Raw genomic sequence first — 15,652 nt, forward strand, 5'->3', positions numbered from 1 at the left:
ATTTCTTAAATTGGTATCATTGTTCCCATAACTGACCTTTTTTCCATCATAACATTCTCTGAAGTTGGATTATGTTTTGGAATATATACGACATATTTTAAAAGCTGACAACTATACTTTCTCATTTAGGAAATCAGTTTCACTTAAAAATGTATATAGTTAGACACGGTTCTGGTTTCCAATTATAATGTAGATTTCCAAAAGCATATTCTTAAAAATACCCAAGATTATATTTAGTTAAGCAAATGATGGCTCAACACAATAAATAAACAAACAAACAATTCTATTTGTCTCTGAAGAGACAGCAAAGAAATACACTACAGGAATGGAAAAAAAAAAGAGCTTTGAAACTTAACATCACTGTTATTTTAATTATTTGGAGTCCTTTCTCTTCTTTATGACCCTATTGAGTGCATTTTTTACTTCTTTGTTTCTAAGACTGTATATAAGTGGATTCAGCATGGGGATGACAATAGTATAAAAAACGGAAGCCACTTGATCCTTTCCCAAGGAGTAGGACTTACTTGGTTTTAAGTAAGTGAAAATCATAGTGCCGTAAAAGATGATTACTCCCAGGAGATGGGAGGCACAGGTAGAGAAAGCTTTCTGCTTCCCTGAAGTGGAAGTGATTTTCAGGATAGTGGACAGGATGGACACATAGGACACGGATATTGTGATAAGAGACACCAGTAGGGTGGAACCGGCAGAAATGAATATGATGATTTCAATGTCATGTGTGTCAGTGCAGGACAGGGCTAAAATTGCTGGTCCATCACAGAAGAAGTGATAAATTATCTTTGAGTTGCAGAATTGCAGTCTCCTCAAGCACAGAACATTGACAGAGGTGTCCATAAAGCCAATCAAATAGGATCCAAAGACGAGAGAGCAGCAGCGCCTGGTGGACATAACCACCTGGTAACGCAGAGGGCTGCAGATGGCTGCATAACGATCATAGGCCATGGAGGAGAGAAGGAAACATTCAGTAGCGCCCAAGAAGACAAAGAAATACATCTGAGTGAAGCAGTTCAGGTATGAAATATTCTGCTTGGAAGTCAGTAAGTTGCCTAAGGTTTTAGGGGTGATGACACTTGAGTAACTGAGGTCAAGGAATGACAAGTGACTGAGGAAAAAATACATGGGGCTGTGAAGCTGGGGGTCCAGGCGGATTATCAGGATCATCCCCACATTCCCCAGCACAGTGATCAGGTATATCAGGAGGAAGAGGGTGAAGAGGACCAGCCGGATCTCTTCAGAGTCTGTCAGTCCCATGAGGATGAAGTCAGACACCTGTGTGATATTCCTTCTGCCCATAGTGTTCAAATGCTCCAAACTGTTGAGATCAAAGTTGATACTTGACATGAATTACTTCAGAAAGTTTGGGTTTTTATAAACAACATGATACATTCATATTCGATGTTATAGGTTGATGTTTCTAGAAAGTGAGAAGAGGGTTGTAGAGAGTATGAAAAGAAAACTCTTAATTTGACTATCAAATATAGAAAGAAGTATGCCTATATATTGGGATATAATGTAGCAAAACCTAGTACAATTGAATAGTTAGAATGACTGATACTGTTTTAAGGCTTGCCATTATTAATGCATTTAATTACCATGAGATTATTATACCATAGTACCATTTGACACAATCTTCATATGAGAAAAAAGCACTGTGAATTTAGTTAACCCAGCCAGAGGCAGAGCTATTAAATATTGGATCTGATATTCTTCCAAGGTAGATTGACCTCAAAAGGAATACCCATAATACTATATTCTTATTTATGATTGATTTCAGCAAACCTTCAAAATTTTTAGATATATAATAACAAAAATTGTTTGAGGTATATATAATTGACAATTTGATATATTATATATAAGTTGATATACATATAATTGTTTGATATATATAGTTTAATGCATCATGCACTGTTCTTTCTTTCCCAATATATTTACTTTTATACTAATAAACATTCATTTCAACTTTAGTGAACTTCAGTAGCATATGCTAAATTATAGACCATATATTAGTATTAATCTTCAAACAATAGGATGCTTGTACAACTTGATAATTCAAAATTGAATTTATTCCAAAATTATGTTTCTAAATATGCACATTGATTGCAGACCCTGATTATATCAACTCTGTATTTCTGGTTCTACAAATCTTGGCATTACTGAGGGAAAGGTTTAAATGATATGGGCTTCCCTGGTGGCTCAGAGGTTAAAGCGTCTTTCTGGAATGTGGGAGACCCAGGTTCCATCCCTTTGTTGGGAAGATCCCCTGGAGAAGGAAATGGCAACCCACTCCAGTACTCTTGCCTGGAGAAACCCATGGAGGGAGGAGCCTGGTAGGCTACAGTCCATATCAGTGTACATATTCTGAAAATATCTCCATTTTATTTGATTGTACCTAAAACCTTCTACCTTTGAGAATAATACTTACCGGAGGCCAAGGTTGGTAAAATACACTTCTTTTAATATTATCTGTCTATGAAGTATGTTGGCCACAAATTTTGCTCACAAATAAAACATGAAGATCATGTAAGTTGAAAATTTCTGTAATAAACATGGTTCTTTTGAGATAAATTATTTTTAAATTTTAATGCAGTCATTTTGTTTTCTTCAGTAGGGAAAAGTAAATCAAACTAGAAACTTCATTCAGCTCCTGATCAAATGTAAAATTCGCCAGGAACTTATCCTGAAAAGAATTTCAGGGCTCCACTCTATAGGTACATCAGCAGAGAAGAGCGTGCTTTTCATCTCATCCTAATATTTCCAGGGTAGTTTATATACTGGGAATTGTTGATAATGAAACGTTTGCTCATCCCTGTGGACCAATTATCAAGAAAGATTGCTCTGCCTGTCTCCAGGGACAAAAGTGCAAGGACCAAAAGCAGCTACGATAAGGTTTGAGAAGCTAGTTGTTTTTCCCTTAGGAGCCACAAAATGAAGAGCCTAATGGGTTGGTCCACCTTTGTGATGCTCTAAGTTATGCCCAGGGTGGTAGAGAAACTATTTCTAGAGAAATATCTACTCCATGACTAAAATCATCAAGGGCAGAATGATACATTTTTGACAATGAAAGTTTTATATTTAATTACGTAATACTATTTAGGGAGTAAATACGTTTGTTAAAAACAAAACCAGAATATAACACAATTCAAAGAATGATATGGAAAACACTGCTGTAATAATTTAATGAATTGCTCCCAATTATTTTTGTCATGGAGTACTTATCTGTATACCTCTAGATTTGCATGATCACTAGCGTACTGTATATTTAGTATCCACTCTCATTTTATAACTAAGTGAAAGTCAAAGTGAAGTTGCTCAATTGTGTCCGACTCTTTGCGACCCCATGGACGGTAGCCCACCAGGCTCCTCCGTCCATGGGATTCTCCAGGCAAGAGTACTGGTGTGGGGTGCCATTTCCTTCTCCAGGGGGTCTTCCCGACCCAGGGACTGAACCCAGGTCTCCTGCATTGCAGGCAGATGCTTTAACCTCTGAGCCACCAGGGAAGCCCTACAGCCTCCTCAAAAACCATGATAAATGCAAAACTATGAGGAGAAAGCTTTCCTTACTTAACACTTTCTGACACTGAGACTCATTTTGTTCACTTTAGGGGTTTTCCTGACTTCAAACTATTCTTTTACCATTCATTGTGTCATGTCAGAAGCCAAAGCATGATCAGAGATTTTTATTTTTTATTTATTTATTTTTGTTTTTACTTTATTTTTTTTTAATTTTTATTTTTACTTTATTTTACTTTACAATACTGTATTGGTTTCGACATACATTGACCTGAATCCACCACGGGTGTACATGCGATCCAAACATGAACCCCCCTCCCACCTCTCTCCCCACAACATCCCTCTGGGTCATCCCCATGCACCAGCCCCAAGCATGCTGTATCCTGCGTCAGACATAGACTGGTGATTCGATTCTTACATGATAGTATACATGTTTCAATGCGATCCTCCCAAATCATCCCACCCTCTCCCTCTCCCTCTGAGTCCCAAAGTCCGCTCTACACATCTGTGTCTTTTTTGCTGTCTTGCATACAGGGTCGTCATTGCCATCTTTCTAAATTCCATATATGTGTTAGTATACTGTATTGGTGTTTTTCTTTCTGGCTTACTTCGCTCTGTATAATCGGCTCCAATTTCATCCATCTCAACAGAACTGATTCAAATGTATTCTTTTTAATGGCTTAGTAATACTCCATTGTGTATATGTACCACAGCTTTCTTATCCATTCATCTGCTGATGGACATCTAGGTTGTTTCCATGTCCTGGCTATTATAAACAGTGCTGCGATGAACATTGGGGTACATGTGTCTCTTTCAATTCTGGTTTCCTCGGTGTGTATGCCCAGCAGTGGGATTGCTGGGTCATATGGCAGTTCTATTTTGCAATTTTTTAAGGAATCTCCACAGTTTTCCATAGTGGTTGCACTAGTTTGCATTCCCACCAACAGTGTAGGAGGGTTTCCTTTTCTCCACACCCTCTCCAGCATTTATTGCTTGCAGATTTTTGGATCGCAGACATTCTGACTGGTGTGAAGTGGTACCTCATTGTGGTTTTGATTTGCATTTCTCTAATAATGAGTGATGTTGAGTATCTTTTATGTGTTTGTTAGCCATCCGTATGTCTTCTTTGGAGAAATGTCTATTTAGTTCTTTGGCCCATTTTTTGATTGGGTCGTTTATTTTTTCTGGAATTGAGCTACATAAGTTGCTTGTATATTTTTGAGATTAGTTGTTTGTCAGTTGCTTCATCTGCTATTATTTTCTCCCATTCAGAAGGCTGTCTTTTCACCTTGCTTACATTTTCCTTTGTTGTGCAGAAGCTTTTAATTTTAATTAGATCCCATTTGTTTATTTTTGCTTTTATTTCCAGAATTCTGGGAGGTGGATCATAGAGGATCCTGCTGTGATGTATGTCGGAGAGTGTTTTGCCTATGTTCTCCTCTAGGAGTTTTATAGTTTCTGGTCTTACATTTAGATCTTTAATCCATTTTGAGTTTATTTTCGTGTGCGGAGTTAGAAAGTGATCTAATTTCATTCTTTTACAAGTGGTTGACCAGTTTTCCCAGCACCACTTGTTAAAGAGATTGTCTTTATTCCATTGTATATTCTTGCCTCCTTTGTCAAAGATAAGGTGTCCATATGTATGTGGATTTATCTCTGGGCTTTCTATTTTGTTCCATTGATCTATATTTCTGTCTTTGTGCCAGTACCATACTGTCTTGATGACTGTGGCTTTGTAGTAGAGCCTGAAGTCAGGCAAGTTGATTCCCCCAGTTCCATTCTTCTTTCTCAAGATTGCTTTGGCTATTCGAGGTTTTTTGTATTTCCATACAAATCTTGAAATTATTTGTTCTAGTTCTGTGAAAAATATGGCTGGTAGCTTGATAGGGATTGCATTGAATTTGTAAATTGCTTTGGGTAGTATCCTCATTTTCACTATATTGATTCTTCTGATCCACGAACATGGTATATTTCTCCATCTATTAGTGTCCTCTTTGATTTCTTTCATCAGTGTTTTATAGTTTTCGATATATAGGTCTTTAGTTTCTTTAGGTAGATATATTCCTAAGTATTTTATTCTTTTCGTTGCAATGGTGAATGGAATTGTTTCCTTAATTTCTTTTTCTACTTTCTCATTATTAGTGTATAGGAATGCAAGGGATTTCTGTGTGTTGATTTTATATCCTGCAACTTTACTATATTCATTAATTAGCTCTAGTAATTTTCTGGTGGAATCTTTAGGGTTTTCTATGTAGAGGATCATGTCATCTGCAAACAGTGAGAGTTTTACTTCTTCTTTTCCAATTTAGATTCCTTTAATTTCTTTTTCTGCTCTGATTGCTATGGCCAAAACTTCCAGAAGTATGTTGAATAGTAGTGGTGAAAGTGGGCACCCTTGTCTTGTTCCTGACTTTAGGGCAAATGCTTTCAATTTTTCACCATTGAGGATAATGTTTGCTATGGGTTTGTCATATATAGCTTTTATTATGTTGAGGTATGTTCCTTCTATTCCTGCTTTCTGGAGAGTTTTTATCATAAATGGATGTTGAATTTTGTCAAAGGCCTTCTCTGCATCTATTGAGATAATCATATGGCTTTTATTTTTCAATTTGTTAATGTGGTGAATTACATTGATTGATTTGCGGATATTGAAGAATCCTTGCATCCCTGGGATAAAGCCCACTTGGTCATGGTGTATGATCTTTTTAATGTGTTGTTGGATTCTAATTGCTAGAATTTTATTGAGGATTTTTGCATCTATGTTCATCAGTGATATTGGCCTGTAGTTTTCCTTTTTTGTGGCATCTTTGTCAGGTTTTGGTATTAGGGTGATGGTGGCCTCATAGAATGAGTTTGGAAGTTTACCTTCCTCTGGTATTTTCTGGAAGAGTTTGAGTAGGATAGGTGTTAGCTCTTCTCGAAACTTTTGGTAGAATTCAGCTGTGAAGTCGTCTGGACCTGGGCTTTTGTTTGCTGGAAGATTTCTGATAACAGTTTCAATTTCCGTGCTTGTGATGGGTCTGTTAAGATCTTTTATTTCTTCCTGGTTCAGTTTTGGAATATTGTACTTTTCTAAGAATTTGTCCATTTCTTCCACGTTGTCCATTTTATTGGCATATAATTGCTGAATGTAGTCTCTTATGATCCTTTGTATTTTTGTGTTGTCTGTTGTGATCTCTCCATTTTCATTTCTAATTTTATTGATTTGATTTTTCTCTCTTTGCTTCTTGATGAGTCTGGCTAATGGTTTGTCAATTTTATTTATCCTTTCAAAGAACCAGCTTTGGGCTTTGTTGATTTTTGCTATGGTCTCTTTTGTTTCTTTTGCATTTATTTCTGCCCTAATTTTTAAGATTTCTTTCCTTCTACTAACTCTGGGGTTCTCCAATTCTTCCTTTTCTAGTTGCTTTAGTTGTAGAGTTAGTTTATTTATTTGACTTTTTTCTTGTTTCTTGAGGTATGCCTGTAGTGCTATGAACTTTCCTCTTAGCACTGCTTTTATAGTGTCCCACAGGTTTTCGGTTGTTCTGTTTTCACTTTCATTAGTTTCCATGCATATTTTGATTTCTTTTTTGATTTCTTCTGTGATTTGTTGGTTATTCAGAAGTGTGTTGTTCAACCTCCATATGTTGGAATTTTTAATAGTTTTTCTTCTGTAATTGAGATCTAATCTTAAAGCATTATGGTCAGACAAGATGATTGGAATGATTTCGATTTTTTAAAATTTATCAAGGTTAGATTTATGGCCCAGGATGTGATCTATCCTGGAGAAGGTTCCATGAGCACTTGAGAAAAAGGTGAAATTCATTGTTTTGGGGTGAAATGTCCTATGGATATCAATTAGGTCTAACTGGTCTATTGTAACTTTTAAAGTTTGCGTTTCTTTGTTGATTTTCTGTTTAGTTGATCTGTCCATAGGTGTGAGTGGGGTATGAAAGTCTCCTGCTATTATTGTGTTATTGTTAATTTCCCCTTTCATACTTGTTAGCATTTGTCTTACATATTGTGGTGCTCCTATATTGGATTCATACATATTTATAATTGTTATATCTTCTTCTTGGATTGATCCTTTGATCATTATGTAGTGGCCTTCTTTGTCTCTTTTCACAGCCTTTGTTTTAAAGTCTATTTTATTGGATATGAGTATTGCCACTCCCGCTTTCTTTTGGTCTCTATTTGCGTGGTATATCTTTTTCCAGCCCTTCACTTTCAGTCTGTATGCGTCTCTTGTTTTGAGGTGGGTCTCTTGTAAGCAGCATATAGAGGGGTCTTGTTTTTGTATCCATTAGGCCAGTCTTTGCCTTTTGGTTGGGGCATTCAACCCATTTACATTTAAGGTAATTATTGATAAGTATGATCCTGTTACCATTTACTTAATTGTTTTGGGTTCGGGTTTATACACCCTTTTTGTGTTTCCTGTCTAGAGAATATCCTTTAGAATTTGTTGGAGAGCTGGTTTGGTGGTGCTGAATTCTCTCAGCTTTTGCTTGTCTGTAAAGCTTTTGATTTCTCCTTCGTATTTGAATGAGATCCTTGCTGGGTACAGTAATCTGGGCTGTAGGTTATTTTCTTTCATCACTTTAAGTATGTCTTGCCATTCCCTCCTGGTCTGAAGAGTTTCTATTGAAAGATCAGCTGTTATCCTTATGGGCATCCCTTTGTGTGTTATTTGTTGTTTTTCCCTTGCTGCTTTTAATATTTGTCCTTTGTGTTTGATCTTTGTTAATTTGATTAATATGTGTCTTGGGGTGTTTCGCCTTGGGTTTATCCTATTTGGAACTCTCTGTGTTTCTTGGACTTGGGTGATTATTTCCTTCTCCATTTTAGGGAAGTTTTCAACTATTATCTCCTCAAGGATTCTCTCATGGTCTTTCTTTTTGTCTTCTTCTTCTGGGACTCCTATACTTCTAATGTTGGAGCGTTTCATGTTGTCCTGGAGGTCTCTGAGATTGTCCTCATTTCTTTTAATTCGTTTTTCTTTTGTCCTCTCTGATTCATTTATTTCTACCATTCTCTCTTCTATTTCACTAATCCTATCTTCTGCCTCCCTTATTCTGCTATTTGTTGCCTCCAGAGTGTTTCTGATCTCATTTATTGCATTATTCATTATATATTGACTCTTTTTTTATTTCTTCTAGGTCCTTGTTAAACCTTTCTTGCATCTTCTCAATCCTTGTCTCTAGGCTATTTATCCGTGATTCCATTTTGATTTCAAGATTTTGGATCATTTTCACTATCAATATTCGGAATTCTTTCTCAGGTAGATTCCCTATCTCTTCCTCTTTTGTTTGTTTGGTGGGCATTTCTCCTGTTCCTTAACCTGCTGGGTATTCCTCTGTCTCTTCATCTTGGTTATATTGCTGCGTTTGGGGTGGACTTTTAATATTCTGTTAATTTGTGGAGTTCTCTTTATTATGGGATTTCCTCACTGTGGGTGGGGTTGTATCAGTGGCTTGTCAAGGTTTCCTGGTTAGGGAGGCTTGTGTTGGAGTTCTGGTGGGTGGAGCTGGGTTTCTTCTCTCTGGAGTGCAGTGGAATGACCAGTAATGGGTTATGAGATGTCAAAGGTTTTGGAGTAGCTTTGGGCTGCCTGTATATTGAAGCTCAGGGGTGTGTTCCTGTGTTGCTGGAGAATTTGCGTGGTATGTCTTGTTCTGGAACTTGTTGGTCCTTGGGTGGAGCTTGGTTTCAGTGTAGGTATGGAGGCATTTGATGAGCTCCTATTGCTTAATGTTCCCTGAATTCAGGAGTTCTCTGATGTTTTCAGGCTTTGGACTTAAGCCTCCTGCTTCTGGTTTTCAGTTTTATTTTTACAGTAGCCTCTAGATTTCTCCATCTATACAGCACTGATGGTAAAACATCTAGGTTAAAGATGAAAAGTTTCTCCACATTGAGGGACACTCAGAGAGGCTCACTGAGTTACAAGGAGAAGAGAAGAGGGAGGGGGTAGTTAGAGGTGACCGGAATGAGATACGGTGAGATCAAAAGAGGAGAGAGCCAGCTAGCCAGTAGTCACTTCCTTATGTGCACTCCACAGTCTGGACCGCTCAGAGGTATTTATGGAGTTATACGGGGAAGAGGAGAGGGAGGAAGTAGACAGAGGTGGCCAGGAGGATAAGAGAGAGGAATGAGAAGGGGAGAGACAAATCCTGCCAGCAACCAGTTCCTTAGGTGTTCTCCACCGTCTGGAACACACAGAGATTCACAGAGTTGGATAGAGAAGAGATGGGGGAGAAAAGAGACAGAGGCCACCTGGTGGAGAAAAAGGAGAGTCCAAAGGAGGAGAGAGTGGTCAAGCCAGTAATCTCGCTCTCAGGTAGAATTGGGTAGTGAAGTTTGGATTTTTAAATGTACAAAATTGACAACAAAAACCAAAAGGCAAAGATTAAAAATCTAGAGTGAGGTTGGATTTTGAAAACAAAACAAAACAAAACAAAAAACACAAGAATTATTAAAAAACTCCAACCACACCATAGAAAGACTACATATGGTATTTGCCTTAAAAATAAATTTGTCTTTTTTTTTTTTTTTTGAAAAGTAATAGTAGGCTATAGAAATAAAAATTAGAGGAGAAATAGAAGACTTAATAATTTTAAAAAAAAGTTAGGGAAAAAAAGAGCAAGAAAAAAAAAGGGGAAAAAAAAATGATTGTAAAAATAGTAAAGATATATTTGACCCTTCTCTGATGTGGGCAGTGTGGGGTCACTTCCAAGGCGGTTCCCTCTGTTTAACTTCTTCTTTATGCTGGTTTTTTAGGCTCACTTGTTCAGTCGCACTGTGGGGAGGGGGGATGCTGCAAACAAATAGTGCTGTCGTGTGCACACAGTGTCTCAGCCCCGCTGGACCTGTCCCTTCTCGCGGCGCACAAACTGCTCTGGTTCTACGATGCTCAGCCGGGAACCATCTGGGGCCATCCCTAGGCTGTGTGCACTTCCCCGGTCTAAGCCGCTCAGGTTCGGCGCTCAGGTAGCACTCCGAGGCTCAGATTCGGTTGGGACTGCGTTTTGTGCCCTTCCCTGGTCCGAGAAGCTCAGGAGTTTGGCGAGCACCGTCACTGCGACTAGTTGCCTTTTCTGTCTCTGCTGCTCAGTTTTCTTGGTGTACCGCTGGCGCCCCTTCTGAGGTAGATGGTGACTGTCCAGCACCCCCAGAAGTCTTAACAAAGAAGCCTGCTTGCAGTTTGGTAGGTAGAGTCTCTCCGGGGCTGCAATTGCCCCTTTCCAGCCCTTACAGCTCTGGCTGCCTGTCCCCGGCGGGGTATGGTCTGCAGCCGGCTTTTTCCGTTCCGTCCTTTGTTCTGTGTGCGGTCCTGGCCATGTATTATGTTCGAGCTTTTCGCGTGGTAGCAATCCCACAGTCTGGTTTGCTAGCCCAATTTAGATTGTTCTGGTTACGCGTGGGGTGTTCCTGCCCGATTCTTACAAATCTCTGCAGCCCGTGCCTCCTGTGCTTCCCTGCCCTGCCTCCACTTGCTAGTGGCAGATGCAGGCGTCTGTGCTGCTTTTCCGCTGGGGGAGTTACTGTTGGGCTTGTAATCTGCTGGTTTTAATTATTTATTTTTCCTTCCTGTTATGTTGCTCTCTGTGTTTCCAAGGCTCGCCACAGACTCGGCAGGGAGAGTGTTTCCTGGTGTTTGGAAACCTCTCTTCTTAAAATTCCCTTCCCGGAACAGGCTTCCCTTCCCGGGACGGAGCTCCCTCCCCACCTCCTTTGTCTCTCTTTTTGTCTTTTATATTTTTTCCTACCTGTTTTCGAAGACAATGGTCTGCTTTTCTGGTTGCCTGATGTCCTCTGCCAGCATTCAGAAGTTGTTTTGTGGAGTTTGCTCAGCTTTGAAATGTTCTTTTGAGGAATTTGTGAGGGAGAAAGTGATCTTCCCGTCCTACTCCTCTGCCATCTTAAACCCCCCTCTGATCAGAGATTTTTTAAATCTCTCTTAATTTGATGATGGTATAGCTTCATTCCCTAATTCATTATAGTTTTATCTATCTATCTATCTATCTATCTATCTATCTATCTATCTATCTATCTATCCTTATACACATACACATATGGGCTTCCCTGGCGGCTCAGATGGTAAAGAATCTGTCTGAAAAGCTGGAGAATAGTGTTTGATCCCTGGGGTGGGAAGATCTCCTGAAGAAGGGAATGGCTATCCATGCCAGCCTTCTTGCTTGGAGAATTCAGTGGAAAGGGAGGCTGGAGGGCTACATTCCATGGTAATGCAAAAAGTCAGACATGACTGAGTGCCTAACACTGTCACTTCTATATGTATACAGATAGATAGATAGATTATATATGTGTATATACATATATATACATACACACACACACACACACACACACACACACACACACACATATATATATTCCTTTTTCCTTTAATCTAGAATGATAGAAAGTACATCAGGGATAAATGCAAGGACATTTTGAAGAAAATATATATGGACATTTAATCATAACTCTGAACAAATAAAATATATTTCTGTTTCTTATGCTTAACAAGAAAAGCATGGCATGTTTTCTCTTAGAAAGAGAATAGCAAGGCAATATTAAAGCACAGAAATAAAAGTTAGATACCTGATTTTATTAGTATTAAATAAATACAAATCTTGAAATTATCTACAGAACAATATATGTTCAATACAAGTGAAAATGAAAACATATATACAATTAGAACCACAGTAAATATAAAGAAGTTTCCACAGTGAGGAAGTTTCATACAATTATTAAAATCTGAGCATTGTAGTTATGATGCATGAATGAAAATCCCTGGTCAAGAAAGAAAGGGAAATATAATCAGTTCACTAATTTTCAATAATGATAATGAAATATCTTGAAGGCAACTAATCTGACTCAGACATTGTGCTTAGGAGAAAAAAATTGATGTTAAATTAATAAAGGGAATGAATGATGAGTTAAGACAGTATCCTCAATAAGTCCCTAAAGTAATATATAGTATGGTTCATCAATTGTCACCTACAATACTTTATAATGTAAAATATTTTATTATAAAATGAAGTTTGCTGGCATCAGGCACCAGTAATACATATCTGAGATGAAAATTAAGAATTTAAACCAAACATATATATGTGCACTCACAGATCCCTTCACATGAATTGTCGTCAATTATCCTAAAACTGAAGAGCAATTATCACTACAGGAAGTTTCTTTTTGATGTATGATGCAAAAGAAATCCTAAAAACTTGACTCCAATGTTTTAAAAACATACAAACAAATACAGATCTCCATACATTCATTTCCATATCCTAACCACTAAAGGAAAAAATCATTTAAAAAAGTCTATTAATCTCTGCCACTTTTAATATACCAGCAAGCAATGTTTTTGAAAGAATTCTAGATAGAATTTTCAACTGAACTAATGTTTTGGAGTGCTAATATGCACAGGATGGTCCAAATTCCAAGGGAAGTTATAAACGTGATTAAGGAAGAATCACTGATCTTAATAAATTCATTACTTTGTTTCCACAAGCTAAAAAGAGCAAAGAAAACATTTACTTATTGTAAATATCATAAATATTACATATGTGTTTGTTCCATGCTGTGGAGAGGAATAGTCAAACTATGACTAGACAGACTCTTCTCTCAAAAAGCTTATAATCTTGTCTGAAAAAGAGAAATATAAGCCCACATATTTTCTCCTAAAAGTACTTTATGGATTAATCTTCAGTTCTTTTCAATAAACATTTAAATAAGATTACCCAACTTCCATTACTTCTAAATGATTCATGCACAGTGAAGGCAGTACTGAGGATTTCATCTTTTCCAGGGATCATTTTGTATAAACAGGGTTTATGTTCAAGTCTCTTGTCAAGGAAAAATAAAAGGAAAACCCAGTTTCTCTTTTTAATACTATAGATTTAATGAAAATTTTCTTCCCAATCTGGAGAACTGAGAGTCTCTAAATATACCTCGCAAATGTCACAGTGATATTTTATACCTAGTACGTCATGATTGTACACATACTCACAAACATGCACATTGTTGTTGTTGTTCAGTTGCCAAGTCGTGTCCGACTCTTTGCAACTGTGTGGATGGCAATAAAACAGCTTCCCTGTCTTCACTATCTCTTGGAGCTTGCTCAAACTCAAGTCCACTGAATTGGTGATGCCATCCAACCATCTCATCCTCTTTCACCCTCTTCTCGTCTTCAATCTTTCCCAGCATAAGGGTCTTTTCTAATGAGTTGGTTCTTCACATCAGGTGGCCAAAGTGTTGGAGCTTCAGCTTCAGCATCAGTCCTTCCAATGAATATTCAGTGTCGATTTCTTTTAGGAGTGACTGGTTTGATCTCCTTGCTGCCCAGGGGACTCTCAAGAGTCTTCTCCAGCACACAGTTTGAAAACATCATTTCTTTGGTGCTCATCTTTCAGTTCGTTGTAATGTAGAAAATAACCAAATCAATCAAAATTAATTCATAAAAAATGAGTATTTGATAAGAAAAAGCCATTGTACATATAAAATACTGCAGGGTTATGAGTTTTCAAACAATAATGGCCAGCGTTTATTAGTATGTCCTTAAATGCCATCATTATCTGATTTAATCTTTACAGAATATTTATGGACCTGGAATTATTATTTATCTTGAGAAAGATAAATTACTTTTTTTCTTGAGGAAACTTTAAACTTAAACTTTCAGCAATACTTTAAAGGGTTATATAAGCAAAAGTGCAGCAGATCTAGAATCTAAAATTCTGGAATGGTTGGTTGGGTCTGGGCAAGTGCTCATAATCACTCTGCTATGTTGATTCTCCACAAGGTAAAGGAAATAATTTCCAAAATAATCTATTATTCCCCAAACTGAGCTATTTTCCATCCTGAAATTCTGGGAAGTTGGATTATGCATGTGAACTTGTATGATATATTTAAAAGATGAAAACTGTAATCTTTCATTTTGCAAACCAGTTGCCTTTAAAAATGAATATATATAGACCATGATTTAACATGGTTCAAGATTTTCAATTACAATGTAGATTTTTAAAGACATATTTTTAAAATATTTGAAATTATATTTGGTCAAGCAGGATGGTTCAACAACAACATAAATATGTAAATAAATAAATATAAATAATTCTATTTGTTTTTGTAGAGAAAGCAAGGAAATACACTATAGGGATGGAAAAAAAAATGAGCTTTAAAATTTATCATCACTGTTATTTTAATTGTTTGGGGCCTTTTCTCTTCTGCATGACTCTTCTGAGAGCATTTTTCACTTCTTTGTTTTGAAGACTATATATGAGTGTATGCAGCATGTGGATGACAATAGTATAAAACACAGAAGCCATGTGATCCTTTCCCAAAGAGTAGGACTTACTTGGTTTTATGTAAGTAAAAATTGCAGTACCATAAAAGATGGTGACTGCCAGGAGGTGGGAGGCACAAGTAGAGAAGGCTTTTCATTTCCCTGAAGTGGAAGTAATTTTCAGGATAGTAGAGAGTATGGCCACATAGGACACACACACACCATGATAAGACATGCCAGTAGACTGGAGCCAGCAAAAATGGATATTATCATTTCAATGTCGTGTGTGTCAGTGCAGGACAGGGCTAAAACTGGGGGTGCTTCACAGAATAAGTGATAGATTACATTGGAGTCACAGAAATGCAATCTGCTCATGCAAAGCATATTGACAAAGGAGTCCATAAAACCAATCAAATAGGATCCAAAGAGTAGGGAGCAGCAGTGTCTGGTGGACATAACCACCAGGTAACATAGAGGATTGCAGATGGCTTCACAGCTATCGTAGGCCATGGAGGAGAGAAGGAAGCACTGAGTGATGGCCAAGAAGACAAAGCAATTCATCTGGATGAAGCAATTCAGGTATGAAACATACTTGTTGGAAGTCAGTAGGTTGTCTAAGGTTTTAGGGGTGATGACACTTGAATAACTGAGGTCAAGAAATGACAAGTGACTGAGAAAAAAGTACATGGGGGTGTGAAGCCGGGAATCCAGGTAGATTATCAGGATCATCCCCACACTCCCCAGCACAGTGATCAGGTATATCAGGAGGAAGAGGGTGAAGAGGACCAGCCGGATCTCTTCAGAGTCTGTCAGTCCCATGAGGATGAAGTCAGACACCTGTGTGATATTCCTTCTGCCCAT

At 37.7% G+C, this 15,652-nt stretch overlaps 1 protein-coding gene and 1 pseudogene across 1 annotated transcript; both read right to left on the reverse strand.

The window, feature by feature from the left end:
* Positions 1-372: 372 nt before the first annotated feature.
* On the reverse strand, positions 373-1,311 carry LOC128060738 (olfactory receptor 8H1-like). Its single transcript, XM_052653117.1, has one exon. The coding sequence runs from the start codon at positions 1,309-1,311 to the stop codon at positions 373-375; it is 939 nt and encodes a 312-aa protein (XP_052509077.1).
* A 13,391-nt stretch (positions 1,312-14,702) lies between these two features.
* Positions 14,703-15,652, reverse strand: LOC128060783 (olfactory receptor 8H1-like; annotated as a pseudogene).

The sequence above is a fragment of the Budorcas taxicolor genome, chromosome 15 (genome assembly GCF_023091745.1).
Source record: "Budorcas taxicolor isolate Tak-1 chromosome 15, Takin1.1, whole genome shotgun sequence".
In the NCBI taxonomy this organism is placed as follows: Eukaryota; Metazoa; Chordata; class Mammalia; order Artiodactyla; family Bovidae; genus Budorcas; species Budorcas taxicolor.